This window comes from Sturnira hondurensis, unplaced genomic scaffold (assembly GCF_014824575.4).
Source record: "Sturnira hondurensis isolate 20B ecotype Veracruz unplaced genomic scaffold, ASM1482457v3 Scaffold0021143, whole genome shotgun sequence".
Classification (NCBI taxonomy): Eukaryota; Metazoa; Chordata; class Mammalia; order Chiroptera; family Phyllostomidae; genus Sturnira; species Sturnira hondurensis.
The window spans coordinates 24217457-24242175 of record NW_028093774.1 but is presented as its reverse complement, the minus strand read 5'-3'; the positions used below and the strand labels follow the sequence as shown (position 1 = coordinate 24242175).

At 45.6% G+C, this 24719-nt stretch overlaps 1 protein-coding gene across 3 annotated transcripts in view; it reads left to right on the top strand.

Annotated features, from left to right (window-relative positions):
• The first annotated feature begins 1034 nt into the window (after positions 1 to 1034).
• The window catches only part of SMOC1 (SPARC related modular calcium binding 1), a 133666-nt gene continuing 109981 nt past the window's right edge, over positions 1035 to 24719 (top strand). For all 3 annotated transcript variants that reach the window (XM_037031554.1, XM_037031553.1, XM_037031552.1), the window contains exon 1: positions 1035 to 1387. In XM_037031554.1, the coding sequence (XP_036887449.1) occupies positions 1289 to 1387 (99 nt within the window). In that variant the 5' untranslated portion in view covers positions 1035 to 1288. The remainder of the gene's footprint in view (positions 1388 to 24719) is intronic.

Genomic DNA, 24719 nt, shown 5'->3' with positions numbered 1-24719 from the left:
GTTGTGCTCCACACAAGAAGGGAAACCATGGCTCTCTTGAGTGAATGCAGTGGAACACCTTGCTCTGGTTTGGGGCTGGTGCGACACTGTGGCAAGACCCGAGAGGGTCCTCTCAGGAGCACCCTGGTCAAAGCCTTCCACCACCCTACTGGACCCCTTGGTTGCGCTGTCGTATCTAAGTGGGTCGGGCACCCAGGAGAGGTCTCTCCTCGCCCTTCTGATTCAGCCCTGAGGCCTTTGCACCCACATATGCCTTCTCCCCCGCCAGGAGACGAGGGCCCCTTTGACCCCCTCTTCCAGGGCTCCTGGGCCACAGAGAGGTTGCCCTCCAGGTCAAGGCAGGGATCCTGACAGAATGCCTGGGTTCTGATCCCAGATCCACCACGGATTTACAAGTGGGCCACTACCTCGCACCCATAGGGACTCTCCCCAGGGGACCGACACCCAGCGGTGCTTCACCTTGTCTCTTCAGCAATTCTCCTGGGGCAACCACTGTAGGACGTGGGTGTCACCCTCCGGAAGCTTCTTTAAAAGAAGTGAATGTGTCCACTCCCTACTCCCAAGGCTGGTAACAGCCTGCCCAGTAGGGGTCGTATGGTGACTTTCTGGTTCTTGGTGTTGAAACAGTGGGTAAGCAGATTTCTCAGCACCTTTGTACCCCGGTACTGTCATCAGAAAAATGGGGCTAGGAGTATTTCCCCTGTCATTTGGGCTGTTGTGACCACTCAAGTACTCCTGCTGAAACCTGTATGTGCTTAAGGCATTGTTTTTGGCTGGGTGGGCATGCTGGTAGGTGAAGGCTGCTGCAGCTCTCAGGTTTCTTCGGCAGAAGGGTGGACAGAAAGTTCCTCTTGATTCCCATCTCCCTCTGAGCAACAGGGTGTCTCTCCTATGTGGGGTTGACCGCGAACCGTCCTCTATTCTCTCTCCCATTGGCTTTCACCTGCCAGAGGGGCGGCTGCTACGGGCTTCTCCACCCGTCAATCAGGACGGGCTCCGCCCCGCCTCTCACAGGGGTTTATAACGGGAATTCCCATGGCCCAGGCTCTGGCATCCAACCTGCTGCCTCCGGGACCTGGCCCAGCTGAGTGACTGCCGAGCGCGCGCAGAGCACACGCTCGCACTCCTGCTCCCTCCTTCGCGGTTCCTGACCGTGCGCTCTGCCCGCAGCCTCCACCATCCCGCTGCACCTCCGCTGCCAGGGCCCCTGAGGGAAGGAAGGCAGCAAGGCAGGCGCAGCGGTGCGCCCGGCTGAGCCCAAGACCCCGGCCCACAGCCCGCTGGCACCATGCTGCCCACGCACTGCGTCCGCCTGCTCACACCCCACTTGCTGCTAGTGTTGGTGCAGCTGTCTCCGGCTGGCAGCCACCGCACCACGGGCCCCCGGGTAAGTGCTTCCCCAGCCGCGCGCCCACCTGCGGAGGAAGAAGGTCACTCGCCCTCACTCATCCTCGGGGAGGGGGTTGGGAGAAAGGGGAAAGGGTAAGGGGTAAGGGAGGTGTCAGGCCTTGGTCCCCTCCCACCCTGCCAACCCCCCAACACACACATATTACTCAGTCTCCCGCGGGCTTCTTGGCGAAGTTGCTGAAATAAAAATTTCTCCCATTGTCTGTCCCCCACCCCCAATCCTTTCTTGCAGCGCTGACTCTGCTTAGCCCCCAAACCCCTGAGCTGTCACTGGTGGGTTTTCTTTCTCAGTCTCTTCTCCCAAGGCATTTTTCTCTGAGACCCTCCGAAGTGCCTCCGAAGTGCCTCCTGAAGTGCCTCCTGCGTCGGAGAGGCTCGCTCTCCGCTCACGCAGAGCTGCCCTGTGGTCTCACACTGCACCCGCTCCAAGCGCTGGCGTTCTTGGCAGGCGGCGGGGGGCCGCTCTGCCTCCAGAGTTTTAAGTTACCCGAGAGAGCCACACAAGGACCTTGTGTTGTTGTTGTTTTAAACAGCGATCGCTGCTCGTAAAACCCACAGCAGATAATTTTAATGTGCCCTCCTGCTGGGCACAGCCCTGGAGGAGGCTAGAGGTGGGGGGCTGTGGAGAGGTGGTGGAAAGGGGCTGCCAGAGTGCAAGGGTCTCTTCCCCTGGTTTCTGGGCTGGGAGCTTGGGCTACTTGTTGAACCTTGGTCTGATTGGAGTTCTTAAAAGATACGGAACATGCCAATTCTGTGCACAGGACAGGCGGTCCATAGCATTGTAAACCCTCCTGGAACGGACAGCGTTGTGTTCATTGCTGGTCTAGACTATTGCCTCCCCTCCATTGCTCTAATGAAGAATTCCACTGCCTTAAAAAATGTACTATTAAACCACCTTGTTGTTCATCTAATCACACAATCTCTGACCAAGAATTAGCTTATGTCAGGGCAGTCGCCTCTCAGGGTGGCTACTTGCCTCAACAGGCATCATGGGGTCCATGAAATAGCTAGGATCTTTGTAAAAACAAGGTTGGCTCCTTAACCAAAGTGTGCTTTCCCGGGTATCCTGGGCCTGCCCTCATTCCCACCTGTTCAGATTGCAGGTTCTTTATTCATTGCTGTTATGAGAATCGTCTTTATAGTCTTTATAGCTGTCGTGTGGGGAGCAAAAGCCTTGCAAAGTTTGACGAGCTTTAATGACTGGCCAGATGCTGGCTGATTACATCCGAGCCCAGCTATCACTGTGAGATCAGATTTGCAGCCACTTAGGAAAGAAAAGTGTTTGTCCCCGTGTTGGGCCGGCCCTTGCTTTTATGACCAGATGTGCAACAGCAGCAGTTAAAGTGCCGCAGATTAGATCCAGGGCGTGTCATAAATCCTCGACAGCAGGCATTCCCAAAGCTGGGGCAAGTAAGGGCTCCGGGAGTGACTTTTATGAATGCAATTGAGGATGCCTTTTAAATGAAGCTGCTTGGTTTGATATTAGGACTCGCAGCTCTTAAACTCTGAGGTCAGGAGAGCCATGGTGTTCCCTCCAATAATTAGGAACAGTCAAGAGAGAGATGCAGACCAGAGCACCCCGGCTGAAACCTGGACGCCCGCCCACACGAGAGGCCCGGAGACAAATGGTGGGGGGCTCGTTTGCTGCTGGGCATGTCTAGCGTCTCAAGCCATATGGCTCTCCTTCCCTGACTCCTGAAATTGGAGGGAGCAACTTCTCAGGGAAAACTAGGGGCTTCAGGGGAAAATAGGGACATTGGTTAGATTTCCCTCCAGCTTCTTTAGTTTTTAATTTGACAGAAGTGATAGAACATAAATAGGAACTGTAAATAGGCTTGTGTGTGTCCCAGCTGCATTCCCCCCTCACATGCACATGCACGTGCATGTGTGTGTGTTTAGAATGTACTCAGGGGAAGCTGCTGTCTTGAGCATGTGGTTGCCTGGGTGCATTTATAGGCAACAATAGGGCTACCATTTATGAACACTTGGGCTAGGTATTGATATTTCCAGGATTGCTTATGCTTAGGAGAACATTTTGCAAGTGAAACCCAGGGCGGCTAAATGGCTTGCTTGAAACACTTGTGGTGCATATGTAGCCCTGGGAACCAAACCACAGTTTATTCTGATTTACAGGTTGTGTGCTTGCTACACCACTCGGCAGCTGCAAGGAGTGTTTGTCGAACTAGGGATGCCGTTGCTTTAAAGGAAGAGATAGCTCAGTGAGAAAAGTCTGAACCCAGATGTGTGAGGCAAGTCTGTACGAAAGCGTTAGTAATAATATTTTTGGATGTCTGTATCTCTAAAGGGCGATGTCTTTGAGTTTCCACGTATTCCAAAAGACTACAGTTTTCTTATGCTGCTTCTTGGTGGCCTCCGAAGTGTGGCAGTGTCATACGAAGAGCAGAAACATCTGGCTTATTGCAGTTTTCCCTTGGGCATCCCTGGGTCTCTTCTGTTAATCTTTTGAGTGACAGAGGCTTAGGGATTGGCATCTTTTCCAGCTGGCTTTCTAGGAAACTGAGAGCATGCCCTTTCGGTTTAACTTTATCTGGCTCACTAATTGAGCTCCCTCGAGGCCTAGACCCCAATCTTTGCCCCCTTATTTGCTTCCTGCCTTCATAAAATTCCTGACATTTGTTTGACTCTGGAAACCAACAGTGATCAAGTATCAGATTGGAGGCTATTATGTAGGAAGCACCTGAGGTTTTGGTCTCTCAGCTCTGAGCAGCATGACTACCTAGGACGTGGTCAGGATCCTTTTAATTACCAAGGAGGCAGCCATTTCTTTAACCTTGTACAATTTACTGAAAAGTTTTCAGGAGGAGAATGGGTTGGGGGGGTAGGGGCTCTCCTGGGCCAATGGAGTCTGGCTGATGGTCAGGCCAAGCCTGTCTTTGTCTAGTTCTCTGTCTGCCCTTGAAAGCCTGGAGCTGGGTGAGAGCAGGAAGTGTGCCCATCTTGTCTGTCTGTGTATCCCCAGAGCTCAGCACAAGGGATTGACTTTGTAGGTGTTGGTGGAATGAGCAAATAAATGCCAGTCATGCATTTACAGTGATGCATGGGTACCACTTTCTAGGTGTTTTAGCAGGACCGAAGGCAGGAAATAGATTTAAGAAATTTGAGATACAGGGGAAAATGGGAAGGTCTAGAAGTTTGTGTTTTTGGTCTGTTCTTTATTTGTCCTCTCTCTTGTTGCTTATTTGGTTCACCCTGCAAAATCCAGCTCCAGCTTCCCTCTCTAGGAACTATTCCTATTGGTTAGAATTAGTCACGCTCACCTTCTACCAACTTCTGTATCTGGTGCACTTGTGTCCTAACGTTCGCTAATCTTCTACAGTGAGCATCTTGAAATTGGGCCAGCATCTGCATCTTTTTAGCACTCACTGGCCCCTCTGGCACTTCGTGCATGATCCTGTCTTGTTAAGTGAACAAGCTCGAAAACCCTCGAAGGCAGAATAGAGATCTTGTTGGTCACACTGCAAAGCATTCTATAAATATTTATTGCAATGAATTGGACTGTACAGTGATTTCCAAGCTGGACCCTCTGCTCTCATTTGAACCTGAAATTGGTTACTTACAAGTGATTTCTTTTCTCATTTTAAGGCTTTTGTTCTTTGTTTAAAAATAAGTGTGTGTGGTGGTTATGGGAGGTTTGGAGGAGGAGAGCAAGCAAACTTGGATGGGAAACAGGCTTAACTCCACCCTAAACCTTTTTTTCTTCTTGTTACCTTGCATTAGCCAAAAGTGAAGCAGCTTCTAGACTGTTCCCTTCCACTGGACTAGCCTGCCTCACGTCAGGGCCAGGGTGGGTCCTTGTGTCTGCATGGATGTCTCTCTCATTATCTGTGTGCCTGAAAACAAACCTTCTTTTCCACGTGGGGCATTTATCTGAGATGCCACTCATGCGTTAGGTCAAGAACTTGCTTTAAACATTTTGATGGAGCGGACATGTGAACTTTAAAGAAACAAAATTAAAGAGGACAGGAGGAGGAAGCAATCATCTTGGAAACTCTGGGAAATGCAATCAAATGGAAAGCACTTTGATATTGTCTCATTATCTCCGAAAATTGAACATGCACATGTCTATGGCCCAGCAATTCTACTCCTAGGTACATATGCCCAAGAGAAGCTCATCTCCCGAAGGAGACATGTGTGACTGTATCTATACCACCATGAGCCTGGAGAGTGCCCAAATGCCCATCAGTTGGAGGACGGATGAACAAACCATGATGTACTCACACAGTGGAGAATTAAGCTAGTCACAACGAGTGAGCAACAGTGCCATGTAAAACTATGGGTGGATCTTGGCAATATGACATTAACTAAAAGGACTGCGCCGAAAGACGCAGCACAGCAGCTTTTACAAACAGCTCAGACTAAATAGCAAAAAAGTTTAGGAATGCATGCAGCTGCAATACAACTATATCAAAAGAAAAGCAAAGTAGCGATGGACACAGGATTCAGGGGGAAGTTAGGGTGAGGCAGGGGGATTGATTGGGGGCACGTGACCGTTGGTTAGTGGAGGTTAGTGTCAGCACTTTAGCACTTTTTCTGGGGGGAGAATGAGTTGGAAGGTATTTGTCCACAAGTGAAGATCCAAGAGCGGATTAGATGAAAATAAAAGTGTGCCCTGCGTGTACCACTGTTTAGTGTGTCAGGAACTAAACATTATGATGAATATTTTTGCACTTCAGGTCAAACAAAAATTCCCTAAGTAGGGATTCCTTTCTTGCCTCCTGCTCCTCCCACCCCCTTTCCAGATGTGCATGTGGCCCTACCTAAAATACCACCTCGGGGAGTGATTATTGGCTCTGTTTCAATTCTTGGCCAGTTAGACCAATAGCAGACCCAGGCCCCGGCACAAATATCTACACCAGCTGGCCAAAGGGCTCATGTAAAGCTGAGCTGGCGGCGGACAGTCTTCCCTCTCTCTTGTTCAGGGGAATCCGCCCTGGACATCTGAGCGCCCAGCCCTGCAGAGTAGAAAAGTTCACTAGCTGAGGCCTGGGTCAGAAGCCTTATTTGTCAGTGGGGGTGGGGGAGGCGTATTTCTGGTTTGATGCCTGTCTTCATTCCGACCTCCTCCTCACCCCCCTCTGCTGAGGCTGGGGGAGGGGGCATGGCCCCGCTTAGCAGGTACAGGGCACCCTTTCTCTCCCGACCACATAGAGATCTATTGTTTAAGCAGCCAAGTTCCTGGCATTGCTGTTGGTGGAGGGGGATGTCCATGTGGAGGGCCCCCTCCTTCAGCATTTGTCACTGCAGAGCCGTTTGGAGAGGACAAGGGTTGAGTTGCGGATGAGAAATCGATCGGACCTGCTTGTGAGGCTTGCCAAACAGGGTTAGCATTGTATATACAAGCTCTGCACAAATCCCAAGTTACCTGGGGGGTAAGAGGATTAGATCTCCATGACCACTTCCAACAGCCCCATGAAGACCCCAGAGCAACAATGGTCATTATCACAATTAGATGGATTTCCCTTTGCAACTGACATCATTCAGCTGAATGGCTAGATCACAATTAGTCTTACCTTTGGCAGACAGCTAAACTTGATAGGTGAGGTGCTCTGTGTATTTCCTGGATGTTCCCTGGGTGGATTTCAGCCTCCTTTTACTGGAGGCAGTATGGGGCAGCCTCTACAAAACAGAAATGGCTACTCTTGAGAGCTGGCATCTCAGCCCCTCCCACCATACCACAGGACCAGGAATGGATGAGGTTCCATGAGATAATGTGTCGGGGGCTTTGAAACCTGACAAATACTGTACAAATGTGAGTGACGTGCCCTCCCCCCCAAAACTGTTTTACACTCCAGTGTTGATCTGATAACTACACATCTGTGCGCTAAATGGATTTAAAAAAATTGACAGAGGAGAAAAACTAGACCCACTTCTGAGGATGTTTTTTTTTTGAATAGATAAATATCTGTAGGACACTGCTGAGAGTTCTAAATATTTTTTGTATGTGGCTGTTTATTGTGCATCTATTGAAAAAATTCTGCAAAGCCCCTGGGGAAAGGACACAGAAGTATATAGTAAGTGAGAGAGTGAGGTAGAGAGAGCTTTGAAGGAACATGAATCACTCCTTCAAGTACCCAATGCCACTGAATAGACCTTTTGGCCAGGATGGAAATGGTCTGTATCTACAGTGTCCAAGATTAGACACGTTTGGCTATTTGAATTTTAAATAAGGTTAGTACAACTGAGAAACAGAAGTTGTGATTTAATTTGATTTTAATTAATTTAAAGTTAAATGTTAATAGCCACACATGGTTAGATGCAATCTCCTTGGACCGGATTGGGGTCTGACCAGCGTGCCCTGGTTTATGCCCACTGGGTATTCCCACGTGACCCGACCTCGGCGGCGCTGAACTATGTTGTGTTTCCTGACCTTTCTTCCCTTCCCATCTCTGTCAGTGGTCTGCCCCTCATTTGAGAGGCTCAAAGGGCTCCACACAGCCTTCACTGCAAGCAGAGTTCATCCTCCTGTGCTGCTTACTCCCAGAGCAGTGCGCGTCCCCGTCTGCCCTGTAATCCAGCTGACCAGAGGGAGGGGAGGTGCTGGGGCAGCCTCAGTGCAGGCTTTGGAGGCACGCAGACCCAAGGCAAGTCTGGCTCTGCCACTGTCAGCCTGTAGTACTTTAACCTTTTGGGTCCTTGGTTCCCTGATTTGGCCAAGGAAGGTCGTGGCATTTATGTACCAGAGGGTCAGAGGAATGAGATGGGATGTTTTCAATTCCTATTCCTATTCCTGTTGTAACAACTACCACAAACCTTGTGGCTTACACAACACAAACAAGCCTCAATGGGTTAGATAATCAGTAAAGCTGAGTTCCTTTCTGGAAGCTCTAGGGAGGGATCTGTTTTCTTGCCCTTGCCAGTTTCTAGAAACTGCCTGCATTCCTGTGCTCATAGCCCCTTTTCACCTTCAAAGCCAGCATTAGCCAGTCCAGTCTTTCTCATGCTGCATCCCGGCCTAACTCTTCCACTTCTCTTGTCCCTGTTTAAGGACCCAGGTGATTGGGCCCACCATGTGAGTCTAGACTGGTCTAGATTAGCACCATAATTCCACCAACATCCTTAATTTCTTCTTGCCAGGTAACATGGCAGTATTAGGATTAGGACCTGGGCGTCACTGGAGGGCCATTATTCTGCCCCCAACCCACTCATTAAAGGTCTTATACAGTGTCTGGCTCATAGGAGGTGCTTGATAAATGGGGGTCATTGTTATGACCTATATCTATTAGTTTCTTTCCTTTTAGAGTGGGAGTCTCTTAATGGTGGAGTTGTTTAATTTCCTTTATAGACTCCATCCTGCCCAAGAACAGGTGCTTAGTAAATGTTTATTGAATAATAGAATTTTCAATAAATGCAGATTGTTTCTTTTCTTGTAAAGAAATATTGAACAGTAAAAAGAAGTAAAATGCAAACCAGAATATATGATCCCCTTTGTACAAAAAAAAAAGTAGTTGGTTGCATAGAAAAACCAGGTGGATAATATGCCGCGCTGTTAAGGTTGGTTATCACAGGGATGTTCCATTCCCATCAGACGTATCTTAGTGATTATTAAAATATTTTTGTTTACAATGAACATCATTTACTACTAGAGGAACGTAACAAAGGTTAAAACATGCACGATTCTTTTAAAAAGCTCCAAAGCTGTTTCTATCCGGCCTGATCCCCAAGTCACCCTTGGATTCGGTCTCCATCTGGTGCAGGCGGCCTGTGCTCATGTTGGGCTGATGTTTGGGGTTAGTACTGTTGGTACCAGGCCCCCTGCTCGTTTTTAGTGTGCTTTGAACTCAGTCTGCTTGAAAGGGGAGGTTTTAATTTACCTCAGCAGGACATAGCTGGAAAAAAATGTATTCATTGCTGCTGGTGGGGATATAAATTAGTACGGTCACTTTGTAGAATTATAGTGGAAGTTGCACACACTCTTTGACCTTGTAATTCCACTCCGGTATACATGTGAGAGAAACACATTTAAATATAGACCAAGAGATGTTTAAGGACCTTCACAGCAGCATTTTTGGCAGTAGTGAAAAATTGGAAACCGGCTAAGTGCCCATCAACAGGAGACTAGAAATATAAATTATGGTATGTCCAAATAATGGACTACCACTCAGCACTGAAAATAACTAATCTAAAGTTCTACTCATTATGAATCAATTTCATAATCAAAATATGGAATGAAAACAGACAAATTATAGGATAAAATATGCATTATGCTGCTATTTATATAAGGATTGAAAGCATGAAAAACTGTATGTTGTGTAGGGGTACATGTAAATGGAAAAATTTGTGAGAAAATTAAGGGCAATGATGACTCTGAAGCTCAGAGTTATAAGGGCAGGAGGGAGGGAAATGTGTTGGTTGGTAATGCTTTATGTTTTTGGAAAATTGGAGTTGAAAATTCCTTTTTGGGTGTATTGTATAATACACCATAAAGTTTTCCATAAAGAATAAAAATGCATTTGGCTGGATCACAACAAGGTTTTAAAAGCAAATAATAAAAGTGATGCTTCTGCTCCACGCTGCTGATCCCCATTTTCCTTTCCCCTGAAGAACCTGCTCAGCACATTCAGCCACACGTGTGACCTTCACTGCAAGTGCTGGCCACCACCCTGCTGCCCTTCTGAGGCCCTGAGTACAGATTCCCTTGACCAGCTCAAGGCCAGGAGCAGCTCAGGGCCAGCTGCGGGCAAGATTGCCTTTCCCGCCTCTGCCTGTGGTGCCTGTGCTCCCCCCAGCTGCCCTGGCTTCTTTCTGCTCTTCTCACTGCCCTTGTTCTCTCTAGATGGTGAGGGCTCAGGGCGACCCCTGTCTCAAATTCATTTGCCATTAGTTGACGAATAAAAATCCTAACGTAGGCTTGCCTCAATTATAAACTGCAATTATAATTTGAATTATAATTCAAATTATAAATTTGAATGTCACAGAATAATGTAAATTTTGAATGATCTAATGCAAATGGCATGGATTTCAATTTAGATAAGCAAGAAATAATATTTTGGTATAAGTATGGTCCAAATAAAAATTATTTATTATTAGCTGAAATTGTTTGTTATTTATGTGAAATCTAAACTTAGTTGGGCATTCTGTATTATATCTGGCAATCCTCCATTAGTCCCTTTTCTCTTGGAAATCATCTGGACAGATGTCTTGCTAATTTTAAAAATAAGGGTAATAGTTTATGTTTCTTTTTTCCTATCTTACTGCCTGACTTGGATGAGTTTTATTTTTTTCTAAATTTTTAAATTATTTTTTAATCCTCACCTGGGGATATGTTTACTGATTTTTTAAAGAGAGGGGGAGGGAGAGAGAAAGAAACATTGATGTGAGAGAGAAGCATTGATCAGTTGCCTGTCATATGTGCCCTGACCGGGGACCAAACCCACAACCTTTTAGTGCACAGGATGGTACTCCAACCAACTGAGCGACCTTACTGGGGCCAATTTTTACTGCTTTTAATACTAAGGATAATAATTTGTTTTTCTGTCATGTTTGGCAAATGCCTTTCGTTATGAAAGGACAGTGGTTTTCATCCACTAAATTTTATACCTTTCTGTAGCTAATCTATCTTTGGGTCAGAATGAAAAAGGTCTTCCTCTTCTAAGATTATAGAAATTATTATAATAATTTGGATTCTCTTTTACCTTTGGGTCCTTTAATAAAAAGTCCCCCTTTTCTTTGTTATGAAAACTTTCAAATGTACACAGAACAGGAGAGAACAGTGTAACGAATCACGGAGCCCTCACCCAGTCTCAACAATAAACAGCTCCAGGACAAACTCACATCTTCCACACCCCCCTAGTTTTCCACTTAAGATTATTTTGAAACAAATCCAGACATTGTGTTTTATCATCTGTAAATATTTTCACATACATACACCTAAAAGATAAAGCCTCACAAAAACCCTAACCACAATACCATATCACAATGAAACAATATTAACAGTGATTCATTTCTTCAAAATATAATTCAATCAACATTCAAGCTGCCCTGACTATCTCTCAAATATGTTTTCCTGTTCACTTGAATCCAAATAAGGCCCACATATTGACTCACCTACATCTTAAATCTCTTTTAATCTATGAGTTTCCCTCCACCTCCTTTTTACTTTGTGATTTATCTGTTGCATAAACAGGTTGTGCTAGGGTTTTCCACACTAGATTTTGCTGATTGCATTCTTTTAGTGTCATGCGACGTGTTCCTGTAAAATGATAGATCTGGAGGCTTGATCAGATACGGATTTGATATATTTTTTCAAGTGTGTTTCAGGGGAGCTGGTATGTCCTTCCATCAGGAGGCACCTGGCATCCGTGGTATTAGCACCCAATGGAGATAACTTTGGGACCTATTCATTTGTTAAGAGTTGTCACTGATTTTTAAACAAGTAGACCGAAAAAGGCACCCCGCATTGCCATCCTTCCGGTCTCTGCTGTTGCTGTGGAGGGGTGCAGAGGAAGAGGATTAGGTGCCATCATTGCCTTCTGGGCCCTTGGGTGGAGGAGCTGTGTGTGGGGCAGAGCCGTGAGAGAGGAGCTCTGCCTGAGTTCTTGGTTGGTGGCCAAGGAAGGGGAGTCTCCTGGGTTTGGGGTGCAAGCAGTAAAAGCTCAAGGGAGCTGGTTTTACTCTGGTTTTACTCTAGTCAGGAGGCCTTTAAAGTGTGATTGTAGACCAGCTTTGTGTGATCTTTGGCAGGTATACATCATTTGGGAATGTCCATATAAGAAACAAATAAATTGCGAACTGGCTTACCCATTGGCTCATGTAATAGCAGAAGATACAGATACAAAGTGGGTTTCAGGACTGGTTTGATTCAGTGGTTTAATGATGCCATCAAAGCACTCAGTGAATGGATGTCTCTCCCCTCCACCTTTTGTGGTGTCTGTTTAATCAGAAGGCTAGGTTTTCAGGGTGGTGGAATTCCTGCAGTGGTTCCAAGCTTCACATCTAAACAACAATTTCTAGAAGAAGGAAGAGATAATTGGCTTCCAGGAGCCATTTCCCCACATGCTCTCAGAAACTTTGGCTCCTAGCTTATTGATCTAAATTGGATCAAGTGCCCATTCTTCTTTTTTTAAATATATAGAATCTGGCACAAATAATAAAAAGATTTTATTACAAAATATTTTATTACAAAATCATAAGCATGTAATTCTATAACATAACAACATTACACACAAGCACACCATATGACATTTTAGGTGCAATGTTCAAATTAAAAGTATAAATTATTGCCCTGGCTGGTGTAGCTCAGTGGATTGAGCGTAGGCCTGTGAACCAGAGGATCGCAGTTCAATTCCCAGTCAGGGCATATGCCTGGGTTGCAGGCCAGTTCCTGGCAGGCAACCATACACTAATATTTCTCTCCCTCTCTCCTTCCCTTCCCCTCTAAAGATATATAAATAAAAATTTAAAAAAGTATAAATTATTATTACCCTACCAACCACACTTAAGCAGGCATTATTTCTGCTAGACCCTGTAAGTATTTTTAAGATTTTATTTATTTATTTTTAGAGAGAGGGGAAGGGAGGGAGGAAAGAGAGGGAGAAAAACATCAATGTGTGAGAGAAACATCAATCAGTTGTCTCTCGTACACCCCAACTGGGGACCTGGCCTGCAACCCAGGCATGTGCCATGACTGGGAATTGAACTGGCAACCTTTTGATTTGCATGCCAGTGCTCAATCCCCTTAGGCACACCAGTCAGGGTCAAATGCCCATTCCTCTAACCAACCTTTTGGCCAGGAGAGTGCCACGGGGTGAGAGACTTAGGTCTAGATTCCATAGACCATTCACTGTGTCAGGGAAGGTGGTCAGGTACCCATTTCTGGAGCTGGGGGTCAGGTGATTCCTCCTTTATCCTGACTGCATGGCTGTACAGGTGGGAGAATGGAAGGGGTGCTGAGGCAATAAGCCCAGTGTCCACTTTGGGACCTGGAGCTTTGGGAGACCAGGAGAGTGGTGGGTGGGGGGGAGAAGTGCGCTAGATGTTGATGGTCAGAGCCCAGAAAGGGAGATCTGTGACTGTGTGACCAGTTCCTTCATCTACTTAAAAATTGTTATTGTTATTCCATTACTGTTGTCCCAATTTTTCCTCCTTCACCCTCCTCCACCCATCCCACCCCGACTCCCACAGTCAATTCTCACTCTGTTGCCCATCTCCATGGGTCACTCATACATGCCCTTTAACTAGTCCCTCCCCTTTCTTTCCACCATTATTCCCCTCTCCCCACCCCCCGGGTCACTTACAGTCTGTTTTGTGTTTCCGTGCCTGTGGTTCTAATTTGTTCAGTAATTTATTTTGTTCATTAGATTCCTCTTATAGGTGAGATCATATGGTATTTGTCTTGTACTTAATGCTAATAAGGCATTCCTGTCATCTATTGAGAGGAGACTAACTAACCTCCACTGTGAGTACCAGCATAGACATTCCAAGATCAGGAGCTGCTAGGAAGAAGGCAATGTAGGAAGAATTTGGACACTTACAGAGTAGAATAAGTAGGTCAGTGAAGATGATCCCAGAAGATACCCCCACCCGATGAGAAGAGCATGATTATGCAGACCCACAGTTGGGAGAAGTCTCAGGATGCCTTCCTTTTATACACGAGGCAAGGATCGTCCAAGTCCACACAGCCAACCAGCCATCATTTACAGACAGAGCCGGAACCCAGATCCGCACCCCAGTTGCTCTGTCCATGACCTTTCTACTCACAGATGCCATGGAGATCTGGGGAAGTTGCACAAGTCTAGCTAAGGGGAAGAAATAGCTTAAATTTTTGTAAAGGATTATCTTTTTTGAGTTGCCTTTGGCTAATTAACCTATTTAAAGTGGTTGGAACCAAAACAAGTAGCCAGAGATACCGTTTGAAGAAGTGGGGGTGGATCTTAACATTAAGACTCCTAATGCTCGTTAATAGCAATGCAACTAGTGCAGACACACACAGAGTCACATGGCAAAGGGTCTAGGACACAGGGGGCATGTTTTATACTTGGCACAGTGTATTCTTGAGAGGCCTTTTAAAACCAATACCCCATTTGGTGGTTGAAATGGAAGCCCTCTGTGTTTGTTGACGAGTGTCTGACAGGGTCCAGAGCCCTCCTTCTATAGATGCTTTCTCCCTGCATTTCTGGCAGTGACTTCAGAAAAACCTTAGAGCAAATTCATAGCTGCACTGGCCCAAACAGTCTGAAGTCAGGGGCCCAACAGAGGACAAAGTGTATTACTACTGTATGACTTCCATCCGTCTCATTTTCACCTTGGCTTTGAGGGTCCCGGACCCTCTCCAGGTTGTGTGTTATTATGCTTTCTTCTCCCATCAAGGTAGAGACTGAGAAAAAAGACTGGGCCCACTGTCGACTTCCAATTTTATACCTTTTCTTTTCTTAAAGCTGCATTTACCATGATTATGAAATGCACCTCCTTCCTCATTGCTGGGTGATGGGAGAACTTTGATTTGTTACCATTTGATTGCATGCCTACTTTCTTACCCATCCAGAAGGCAGTGTATTGAGTGGCTTGGGGCCAAAGAAACCTAGGGTTAAGTCCAGGCTCTGCCACTTTCTAGCTATGTATTCTTGGACAAATTAACTGAAGTCTAAGCTTCCATTCTCTCATTTGTAAATTGAAGGTATCATTTACCTCACTGGGTCATTGTGGAGCTTAAATGAATTAGTGGCACGATCCTCAGTAAATGTTCACTCTTCATAAATATAGCAGATGAACCTTGGCTGGTGTGACTCAGTGGACTGAGTGCTGGCCTGTGAACCAAAGGGTCGCTGGTTTGATTCCCAAGCAAGGCACATGCCTGGGTTGCAGGCCAAGTCCCAAGTTGTGGGGCATGTGGGAGGCAACCACTCATTGATGTTTCTCTCCCTCTCTTTCTCCTTACTTCCCTTCTGTCTAAAAATAAGTAAATAAAATCTTTATAAAAATAGCAGATAAAATAATAAAATATGGGAGATTCACATGAGAACCCCAAATTGTTTTGTTTCACTTAGTTTCCCCCTACTATATGTAAGATTTCTAATCTGTGATTCTTTTGCTTTGGTGAAACTAATTTTTTGTGCAATAAATCAGATCCCTCCCATTTCCCAACCTGCTACAGGTAAGGGGGACCCCCATAAATGGAGTCAATGGAACAAAAATGTGCTTTGATGTGATTTCTCCTTATGCCACTTGGCTGTGTCTTCTCCAGGCACTTATAGACCCTCTCCTTCCTGAAGTCTTCATTCATTTTTTCTTTGCCTGGGATGGTAGGCTGCTTTCCTGAGTTGAGAATCTGAAGAAAGCTCAAGTAAGCGAGATCACCTTTCCTTTTTTCTCTAAGATTGTGAGAAGCAGTTTTGCCATTAGGAGGTAACCCGAAGGCCCTGCTGACATGTCTTCCTCAGAGCTCTGAGTTTGGGGGTCAAGTGGTGATTGCCCCTAATGTTCCCAGATCTGGTCACCAGGCAGTTTCCTGGAGCTGGAGGAGCAGTGCCAGTTTTTTGAACGCTCCTTTCCCTCTCACCCCCATGCCAAGCCTTCCCTTGTCTGGGGTTGCAAAGCCAGTCACAGCAGGGCCTGGGGCTGGGCCCACACAGGAACCAAGCTGCTTTTAGAGCATTTCAGAAATAAAACCCCTTGCTGTTAACATGACTTTCTAGAGGGATGTTTCCGGATAAGGTGGCTTGTGCCCACCGCATCCACCTTTTTTCCCCTTCTAAATGTTTTTGATTGGTGTATTAAGACCATTGACATTTAAAGCAATTGTATTAATTATAAAAAAACTGACAATCAGGTGTTCCCCAGTGCTAAAGAAAGTGACTTGTGCATCACATACAGATTACTTGTCTATCCCTGCACTCATGATGGCTGATTGGGCTCATGAGCACATACCATGATGGCCTGGCCCAGCATGTGGAGTCTTTAGTCTTGCTGCCTGTGACTGGATGTCATTATTAGCCTCAACTACAGCAAGTTAGCTAGACACTAAAATTGGCCTCTTCTCTGAGGAGCTGAGAACCAGCACTTAAGAATTTTGTTCATCCTGTGGACTTGTACTTCTCAAGAGTGTATTTCCTACAGTCCAGTCCATAGCTCACCTGAAATGCTACCTGGTCCAGGACTCTGCATTTCTAAAAAGCTCTGTAGGGGATTCTCATGCACACTGTAGTCTGAGACATTTTGAGGCTGAAATTGTAGAGGGGAATACAATTTTAGGCAAGGCCTGGAATCTATGACTTACACAATCTGTCACTTAAAAGATCATAAATGAATGCTAATTCCATTTGCTTTTGCCAGTAGCTGTTCACATATGTGAAGACAAGCTCTCTTGGAAGGAAGAGAGCCTCCCGCTGTCTCTGGCCTCTCCTCTCCCAGATGCTGTGTTCATGTTTGAGGGTGGCGGGGCATCTTGTTTTGGGTTGGAACCATTCCTGCCCCGACATGAAATTAAGAATCTTAGCTGGGCAGCTGCAGTTCTAAAACAGTGATGTCTAATTCTGTGGAAGATCAAGTTTTAAGGGCCACTGGCAACTACTATTCCATGAGATGAAATTAAAATGAAGATTTCTATTCTCAGCGCCTTGTCCCATACTCCGGAGGTGTCTGGGAAGATGAAGAGTGTTACAAAGTAAGTTAGTGCATTGGAGTCCAAGAGGTTCCAAAGAGATGGACTGCTTGGATTGCCTCAGTGACTGCCTTTGCCTCCTGTACCTGGGACTTTTGGGCCTGAGCACAATTCTAGTTACTGAGGGACATTTTGATTCATTCATTTATTTATTTGTGAGTTGGCCTTTAATAGGGCTGTGGGAGGCAAGGAGGAAATTGTGTGTGCATCTGATCCAGAAAAACCACTAAGTTAAAAGACAAAGAGCATTCTGATTCTTATTAGAGAAAGGCATCTTTGGGAGCAATGTGACAAATGTCCAAGAAAGGACATCTTTTGCCAGATGGAAGAATTGTGCAAGTGCTATTGCCAAAGGCTTTGTCCTGTGTCTTTGTTTTTCATATTCACAACAAGCTATTCAATGGCGCACGTACCACCCCACTGGGAAACTGGGACTTGTCAGCTGGGGAAGTTGTATGGTGCGTTGGGAGAGAGAATTTCAGTGCACTCTGAGGGCTGTGTGCCCTGTCATCATCTCGAGAAGCCTGTTATGGTAACCATCTGTTGCTTTGGTCTGCCTACTACCCTTTCTCTCTTTTCTGGTAATAGAGTCTCTAGTACCTTTTTAAAAATATTTTATTGTTATTCTATTACAGTTGTCCCCATTTTCTTCTCTTTGCCCTCCTCCACCCAGCCCTCCCCACCACTCTCACAGTCAGCCCCACCTGTTGTCTATGTCCATGGGTAATTTATACATGTTCCTTGACTAGTCCCTTCCCCAGAATCTCTACTTTCTTCTGGGGGAAATCCCTCCCTCATTCCCAGTCCCCATAACTTAAGTGGACTGATTCCACCTCCCAGTTGCAGAGTAAGTGTGGGACTAGGACTTGCTTAACCAGTATGTGCTGTCTTCCCGTCACGGACGGTCACATGATCCATGTTGGGCCAGTGAATTCAATTCTAGGAATTTTGTTGAAACTGTTGGGGAAGAGAAGTTCTGGGGTTGGGACATTGTGAGGATGTAAGTCTATAGTGGTTGGTGGTCACTTGGTCACTATGAATGCTTGCCTGAGAATAAAGCCAACATAGAGAAAAACAAACTGAAAAAAGAAATTCAAGACAGGTTTCTGGTAATACATTGTGAAACTTTGGATGCAGCTGTGCTCAAAGCTCCCTTGTATCTCCCATTTCAACTTCCTGTGACACATTAAATATGGCCACAGTTTCTTTGTGACTCCCTCCTCTAATTGGTGGAGTCTATTTCCCTGTCTCTTGAACCTGGGCTGGCTGGTGACTTGCTTTGATTCATAGAATGTGATGGGAGAAATGTCTGAATTTTGGAGACCGGGCCTCAAGGGGCCTTGCAGCTTCTGCCTTCACCCCTTAGACCTCTGCCCTGAGGCTACCATGTAAGAAAATCAGTCTTCTGAAGGATGAGAGGCCACGTGTGGGGGAACCGAAGTGCCCCAGCCAATTGCTGGCACCATTTGCTCAGCATGTCCATGAGGCCATCTTGGGGACTGCCTTCCAGCCTAATGCAGTTGTGAGAGTGAGCCCAGGAGAAACCAGCAGAGGAACCGCTCAATCGACCTACAGAATCATGAACTGTTATATTAAGTTACTAAATTTTGGAGTGGTTTGTTATATATCAATAAGTAGCTGATACACTCCTTTTGGCTTGTCAGTTTGACTTTCTTCTCTGTCATTTGCAACAGAGACTGATTTGCAACAGTTCCGAGACACCTGTGTAATAAATTAAGCCTTACTAGAAATGTGTGGAACTTCCGCCCACCTCTGCTGTCAATGCAAAGGTATCAGCTGCCTCCATCTACTAGATTGTCATTTGTTAGGTACACATACGTGAATCTACTTATTGGTGGAATCCGTTTTGTGTTCATGGTTGTGTAACTTATCTGCATGATGGTGCTACTGTCCCCCCAAGGCATGGGTTTCTCCAGCACATGCACCCAAGGGGATACCATTCAACAGCTCTTCTCTGCTGGGCACTTAGGCACTTTGACATTTGACATTCCTCTGCTTCATTGGAGGAAGTTCTCTCCAAGATGACTTCTTGAACTCGGTAGTTCCTTTTAGTAGGCTCTCACACCTTTGATTTCCGGGGTGGCTGGTCTGTTTTTAAAATGGCATCAGTTATTTGAGATGAGAGTAGGCAGGAGGGGCAGTGAAATAGCACAGGCCCTGGAGTTGGGCATATGAATGGCCAAAGGCTGGCTGAGGGCCTGATTTCTGAAATCATCATCACTTGGGTGACTTCAGAAACTAGATGGCGTCACAAATCACATTGGGGAGTACAGAAAATAAATCAGACTCAATGAGGAGCAAGGAAGGACTGTTTGGGACTTGTCGAATTTGAAGCATCTCAAATCCATGTGAGGTTTTTAGTACATATTCTAGATCAAATATTGATTGAGGAACCACCAAAGTGTAGATGAGAGTTAAAGCCCAAAGCATGGTGAATGTTGTCCTAGGAAAATGTGTTATCAAACTCTGGAGAATTAGTGCTGCTGTAAGTTTGGGCATAGGAAAAAAGCCATGGAGAGGACTGTAGTAGACTGCGTTTTCCAAAGACAGCTGCAACAATATCCTCCATCCCCTGTGTTCTTCTTACTGTGTGACAGTGACATTCCTTCTGGGTGGGGTGGGCGGGGGTCTATGTCTCTTTCCCATCATTTAGCAGGCTTGTGACTCCAGTAGGTGATGCCATGTGACTTCCAAAGCTAGGTAATAAAAGAAGATGCAGTTTTCACTGGTTCCTTTGGAGCCCTGAGCCGCCGTGTAAAGAATCTGAGGTTGCCATGATTTGAAGAACTCAGGCTGCGGGGAGAAGCCAAGTGTAGGGGTTCTGACCTGCAGCTCGCACTGAGGTCACAGCTGACAACCAGTATCAACTCCCAGAAGTGCCCCCTGCTGTAAATTCAGCCTATAGCCTTTAAGTCCTTTGTGAAGCAGAGAAATGTTACCCACTGTGTTCTTTCTGAATTTCTGACCCATGGAATCTGTAAGCATGACAAAATTGTTGCTTTAAGTTGCTAAGTTTTATGGACTGAGTGTTTGTATCCCCCCCCCCCCATATGTTGAAATCCTAACCTACGATGTGATAATATTAGGAGGTGAGGGCTTTTGGGAGATGTTTGGGTCATGAGGGTGAAGCCCTCATCAATGGGATTAGTGCCCTTGTAAAAGAGACCCCAGTAAGCTTTCTCACCCCTCATGCCATGTAAGGACATATTGTGAAAATACTACCTATGAACCAGGAAATGGGTCCTCACCAGGCACCATATTTGTCAGCACCTTGATCTTGGACTTACCAGCCTCTGTATCTGTGAGAAGTTTGTTATTAAAGCTGCTCAGTCTCTGGTGTGTTTGTTCTAGCAGCCTGAACTGACGATGACATGGGACAACTTGCTATGCTGTAATAGATCCATGGATAACCAGAACGAGGACAGCAAGAAAGTGTCAGAAGTGGGAAGCTAACCAAGCAAGAGGGAAGCCCAGGAGAGGTCCAGACAGCTAACACCGTGGGGTGTGCCATGGGTGTGCCACTAGGAAACCATTAGCATCTTCAGCAGGAGCACTTTCAGTGCATCACGAAGGCTGAGGTCAGACTGCCGTGAAGAAGGAAAGTGGAAAGGACGTGCAGGCCACTTTCTCAATAAGCTTGGCTGTGAAACAAGGGGCAGGAAGGATGAGAATCAGATAGAGATACAGAGTCGAAGCATTTTTTTAAAGGGGATAGGAAAAGATTTGAGAGTAGAACGTGCTTGGAGATGCAGAAAGGAAGAATTACTACTGAAGGGAGGTCTTGGGGAAATAGGAGGAGTGTGATGGAAACAAGGAAGCTAATGGAGCAGCATCCTCTAGTGAAGAGGCAGGAGGTTCAACGGGTGGTGGTAGAGAGAGCTTCTGAGGCTGGGAACCATAATGGCCTTTGCTTCTGGCGGCCACTGTGGTGTTCTCTGCAGAGCAGACATTGCCTTAGAATTCAGGGATTGACAACCACGAGAAGTAGTACTACTTTTCCTTTTAATGTCTCATCCTTGAGGAAGTGTATCATTGTTTTTGATAGCGAAACTTAGCTTACTCCACTCTCTAGTTATAGAAGGTGAAATCTACCACAAGGAATCTTTAGATGTGTGACTAAGTTCTTTCTAAAACATCCTTACTGATGATCTATTTCTTATTTAAGTACGTAAAGATTGCTTTTTCCACTAAATGGAGTTTCATCTTTCTGAGACTTCTATCCATTCATCCTAGTTTTCCCCACCTATGCAAAAAGACATTCATCAATGGTAGAGAGAACCAAACTAAGGACTCAGGATTTAAGGTGACTCGGATATTTTTTAGCTCTAGAGACAGTGTGCCTCTAATCTGGTGACGTTCACTAAAAATGAGGAGCGGGGGTAAGACAGAAACAGAAAAGAAGAATTAAGAATGAACCTAAGTAGAAAGTAGGTAAATTATGGCACAGATCCATGGCACAATCTATAAAAATGGGTGAATTCACAGTGGAGTTAGTGGGGAAAAGGGAAGTTTAAACCTTATGTGTTGTGTATTATAGAGTCCCATTTTGTGAATGATAAATATGCACAGCAAGCCCTGGCTGGTGTAGCTCAGTGGACTGAGCTCAGGCCTGCGAACCAAAGGATCACGGTTTGATTCTCAGTCAGGGCACATGCCTGGGTTGCCGGCCAGTTCCCGGCAGGGGATGCACAAGAGGCAGCCGTACATTGACATTTCTCTCCCTCTCTCCTTCCCTTCCCCTCTAAAGATAAATAAATAAAATCTTAAAAAAAACAGTGATAGTTACCTCTGGGTGGTGGGATTCTGGAGATTTTTATTTTCCTTGTTTAAAAGGAGTATGCATTTCTTATGTGTATAAATACAACTAGTAAAAATGAAGGAACCACTGAATCTGCCTCTCCTTTCATTTCAAATGTTAAAAGTTAACTGACAAGATTGCATGGTCTACCTACATGCAAGAAGGTAGATTGTGGCTGTCACCTTTCCTGACATTTCACCCCCTTGCAGGAGGCCATGTAGTACCTTCATGATGGCTGCTGCTCCGAGGGTGGTGCAACAAGACAGACTGGCCACAGAACAGGCTGTGTTTAAACGCAGAAAAGGAAAGAACACAGCTAGACCCCTGGGAATCTGCCAGCCAGGGCTGCAGGGCCTGGGCCTCAGCATCCCTTCTGTCCTCCTTCTCATCTGGCCTCTGTCCTGTTTCTTTGAAACATTTGCGTATCTTGGATGCTTCTCTAATTCTGACGATGCCTTGGGGTCTGCGGGTGCTGTGCTGGCCTTCCGGTGCCCTCTGATGTTCTTCCTGTTAGTGTTGGAGCGAGGAAGGAGAGACCATTCTAGTCTATTGTGGTAACCTTCCCAGGTAGGACTTGGGATGGGCTGGGCTCGAAACAGTGCAGGGGGGTTGTCTTTCCATTTTCTTTCTCTTTCCTTCCCCTTTTCCTGTTAATGCTAAGTATTGAGGTGTGGGGGTGGGGAGAGAGAGAGAGATGTCTGTGTATTTATTTACTTATTTTTTGTGAGATTTTTATTTGGAAGATATCTACTCTCAAGATTATGTATTTGTAATGTCCCTCTCCTCTTGCTTTCTGTCTATTCACATCTGCTAAGGGATGGATTGGTTTGTTCACTGTATGTTTATCTTTTTGCCCCACTAGACTGTGGGCTCTATGGGGGCAGAAATCCCATATTATCAACTACATCAAAAGTACACAGAAGACAGAGGCCTGTCTTCAATCTCTGTATTACCAACATGGTAATTCACAGGGTGCAACAGGTATCAGGTGCAGAATAATCATCTATTATTCACCAACCATCATAAATATGTGAGTTTCCTGTGTCTCCGGATCATAGTCCATATGTACTCTATAAGCAATGCACTTTTATTTTTAACTAGTGTATAAAATATTGCCCTATGATCCAAATATGTAATAAACTACATCTGATAGCAGGGATTGGCTAATGCTCTTCCCTGTTTGTGGTAAACTTTGGAGGGTAAATACATGGCCTCTGATGGACTTCACTTTTCATAGACTGATACGTTGGATGCTGACTTACCCAGCTCCCCCTGCAGGGTCTGGGCAGTGGGGAGAGTCAGCTTTTCGTTCAGGGGGTTGCACTGGGGAAACCGACTCCTGGTGAGGATTTATGTGAAAGCTTTTCAAAATTGTGACTGTCATTAGTGAATGTTCAGTCTCTTATTTTTGTGAAGAGCTGTTTTCCACTGGAAAACAATCTTGGTTTTTAGGTTATACTGTGTAAAAAGTTTCCAGAAAGTGTCAGGGTATTTTCCAAGAGCACCCTAGGAAGAAGTGGGAGCAGTTAAAGCGCTTTAAAAAAAAGTTTGTATTCTGGTGGACATTGGTCGTTTCATTTGTTTTTCATTGATTCTTGTGCCAGTAAAGAATTCTAACTAGGTGTGAATGAGGGTTGAGGGAGTGAGAGAGCAGAGGTTTATTGGGATAACCCTCCCTAGGAAGGGACCCCACTTGCCCATTAGTCAAGGAGACACAGCCAAGTTTCTTCACTCATTTATCAGTCACTCCTCTGAACCAGGTCCTCTAACTTGGAGCAGATGGCTCCTTCCTTTTGCTCTCTGGTCATTTTCCTCTGCTTCCTGCGGCAGCTTTGTTTTTAAGTCGGGAGAGCTCCAGACAGAGGCGATCACCTAGAGGAGAGAAAGACTTAGATTCGATGAGCATGTTTTATGAGTCCAGGCCCATGTTAGGAGTTTTGCATATAGTCTCATTGATTTCTGCTCACTGTTTTTGCAAAGGAGACCAATTATTATCCCCATTTATGAATGAGCAAATTGAGGTACTGAGAATTCAAAGAAAGTGCTCGGGGCTCCTAGGAAGAGACTGGATTTGAATCCAAGTCTGTCTAGTTACAAAGTCCTTGTGTTTTCCAATATGCTGTGCTGTATATACAGCACATTAGAGCAGAGCTCAGGTTACCCAGCGCAGGTGGGTGGAAAAAATAGTTGGGAAGAAACCTTTCTGTGAAGGTTTTTACTATATTTCAAGCATCTAGGGTGGAGTTTATGATGGCCAGGCAGGAGGTTTGAAGCTGGCAATGCTATTCTGGCACCTTCTTCCCACAAGACAGGCTCTGTTTATTTCATGCCAGCTAGTGTGGAGGGTGCCTTAAATGATTTATGTTTGAGGGATTTTTTTTTTGGGTTGACAAAAATACCCCTATTGCAATAAGCCTTGGATACTCAATATTTAATAAACCAGGCTTAGTAGCTCATAAGGTCAAGAGAGACAGACTGTGCTTATGCTGAGGAGGTGTCAAAGAAGCAAATGCGCCCTGGTCAGAATCCCTCCCAAGCAGATGGAATTTCCATTGCCTGACTCTCAGGGATTAACCCTGGGTGTTCAAAGCTTTAGGGTACCGTGTCCTCTGGGAGATCATCGGGAATCACTACCAGGGAGCCTGAAGCTGGGGACTTCGGTGGCAGTGGGTCTGTCATCTGTATTATTACCAAGGAGTTTCCAAGGACTGAGACTATTATGAACTATAGATTTAAGACTGACACATTGAACTGCATCCAGACTCCATGTTACCCTGGGCAGATCCTCAAGTCCTGGGAGCTGGGCAGCTGCGAAGGCCAGTTGCAGGGAGTCACCATGGAACTCGTTGCTAATGTTTATGCAGTGGCTTGTATGGA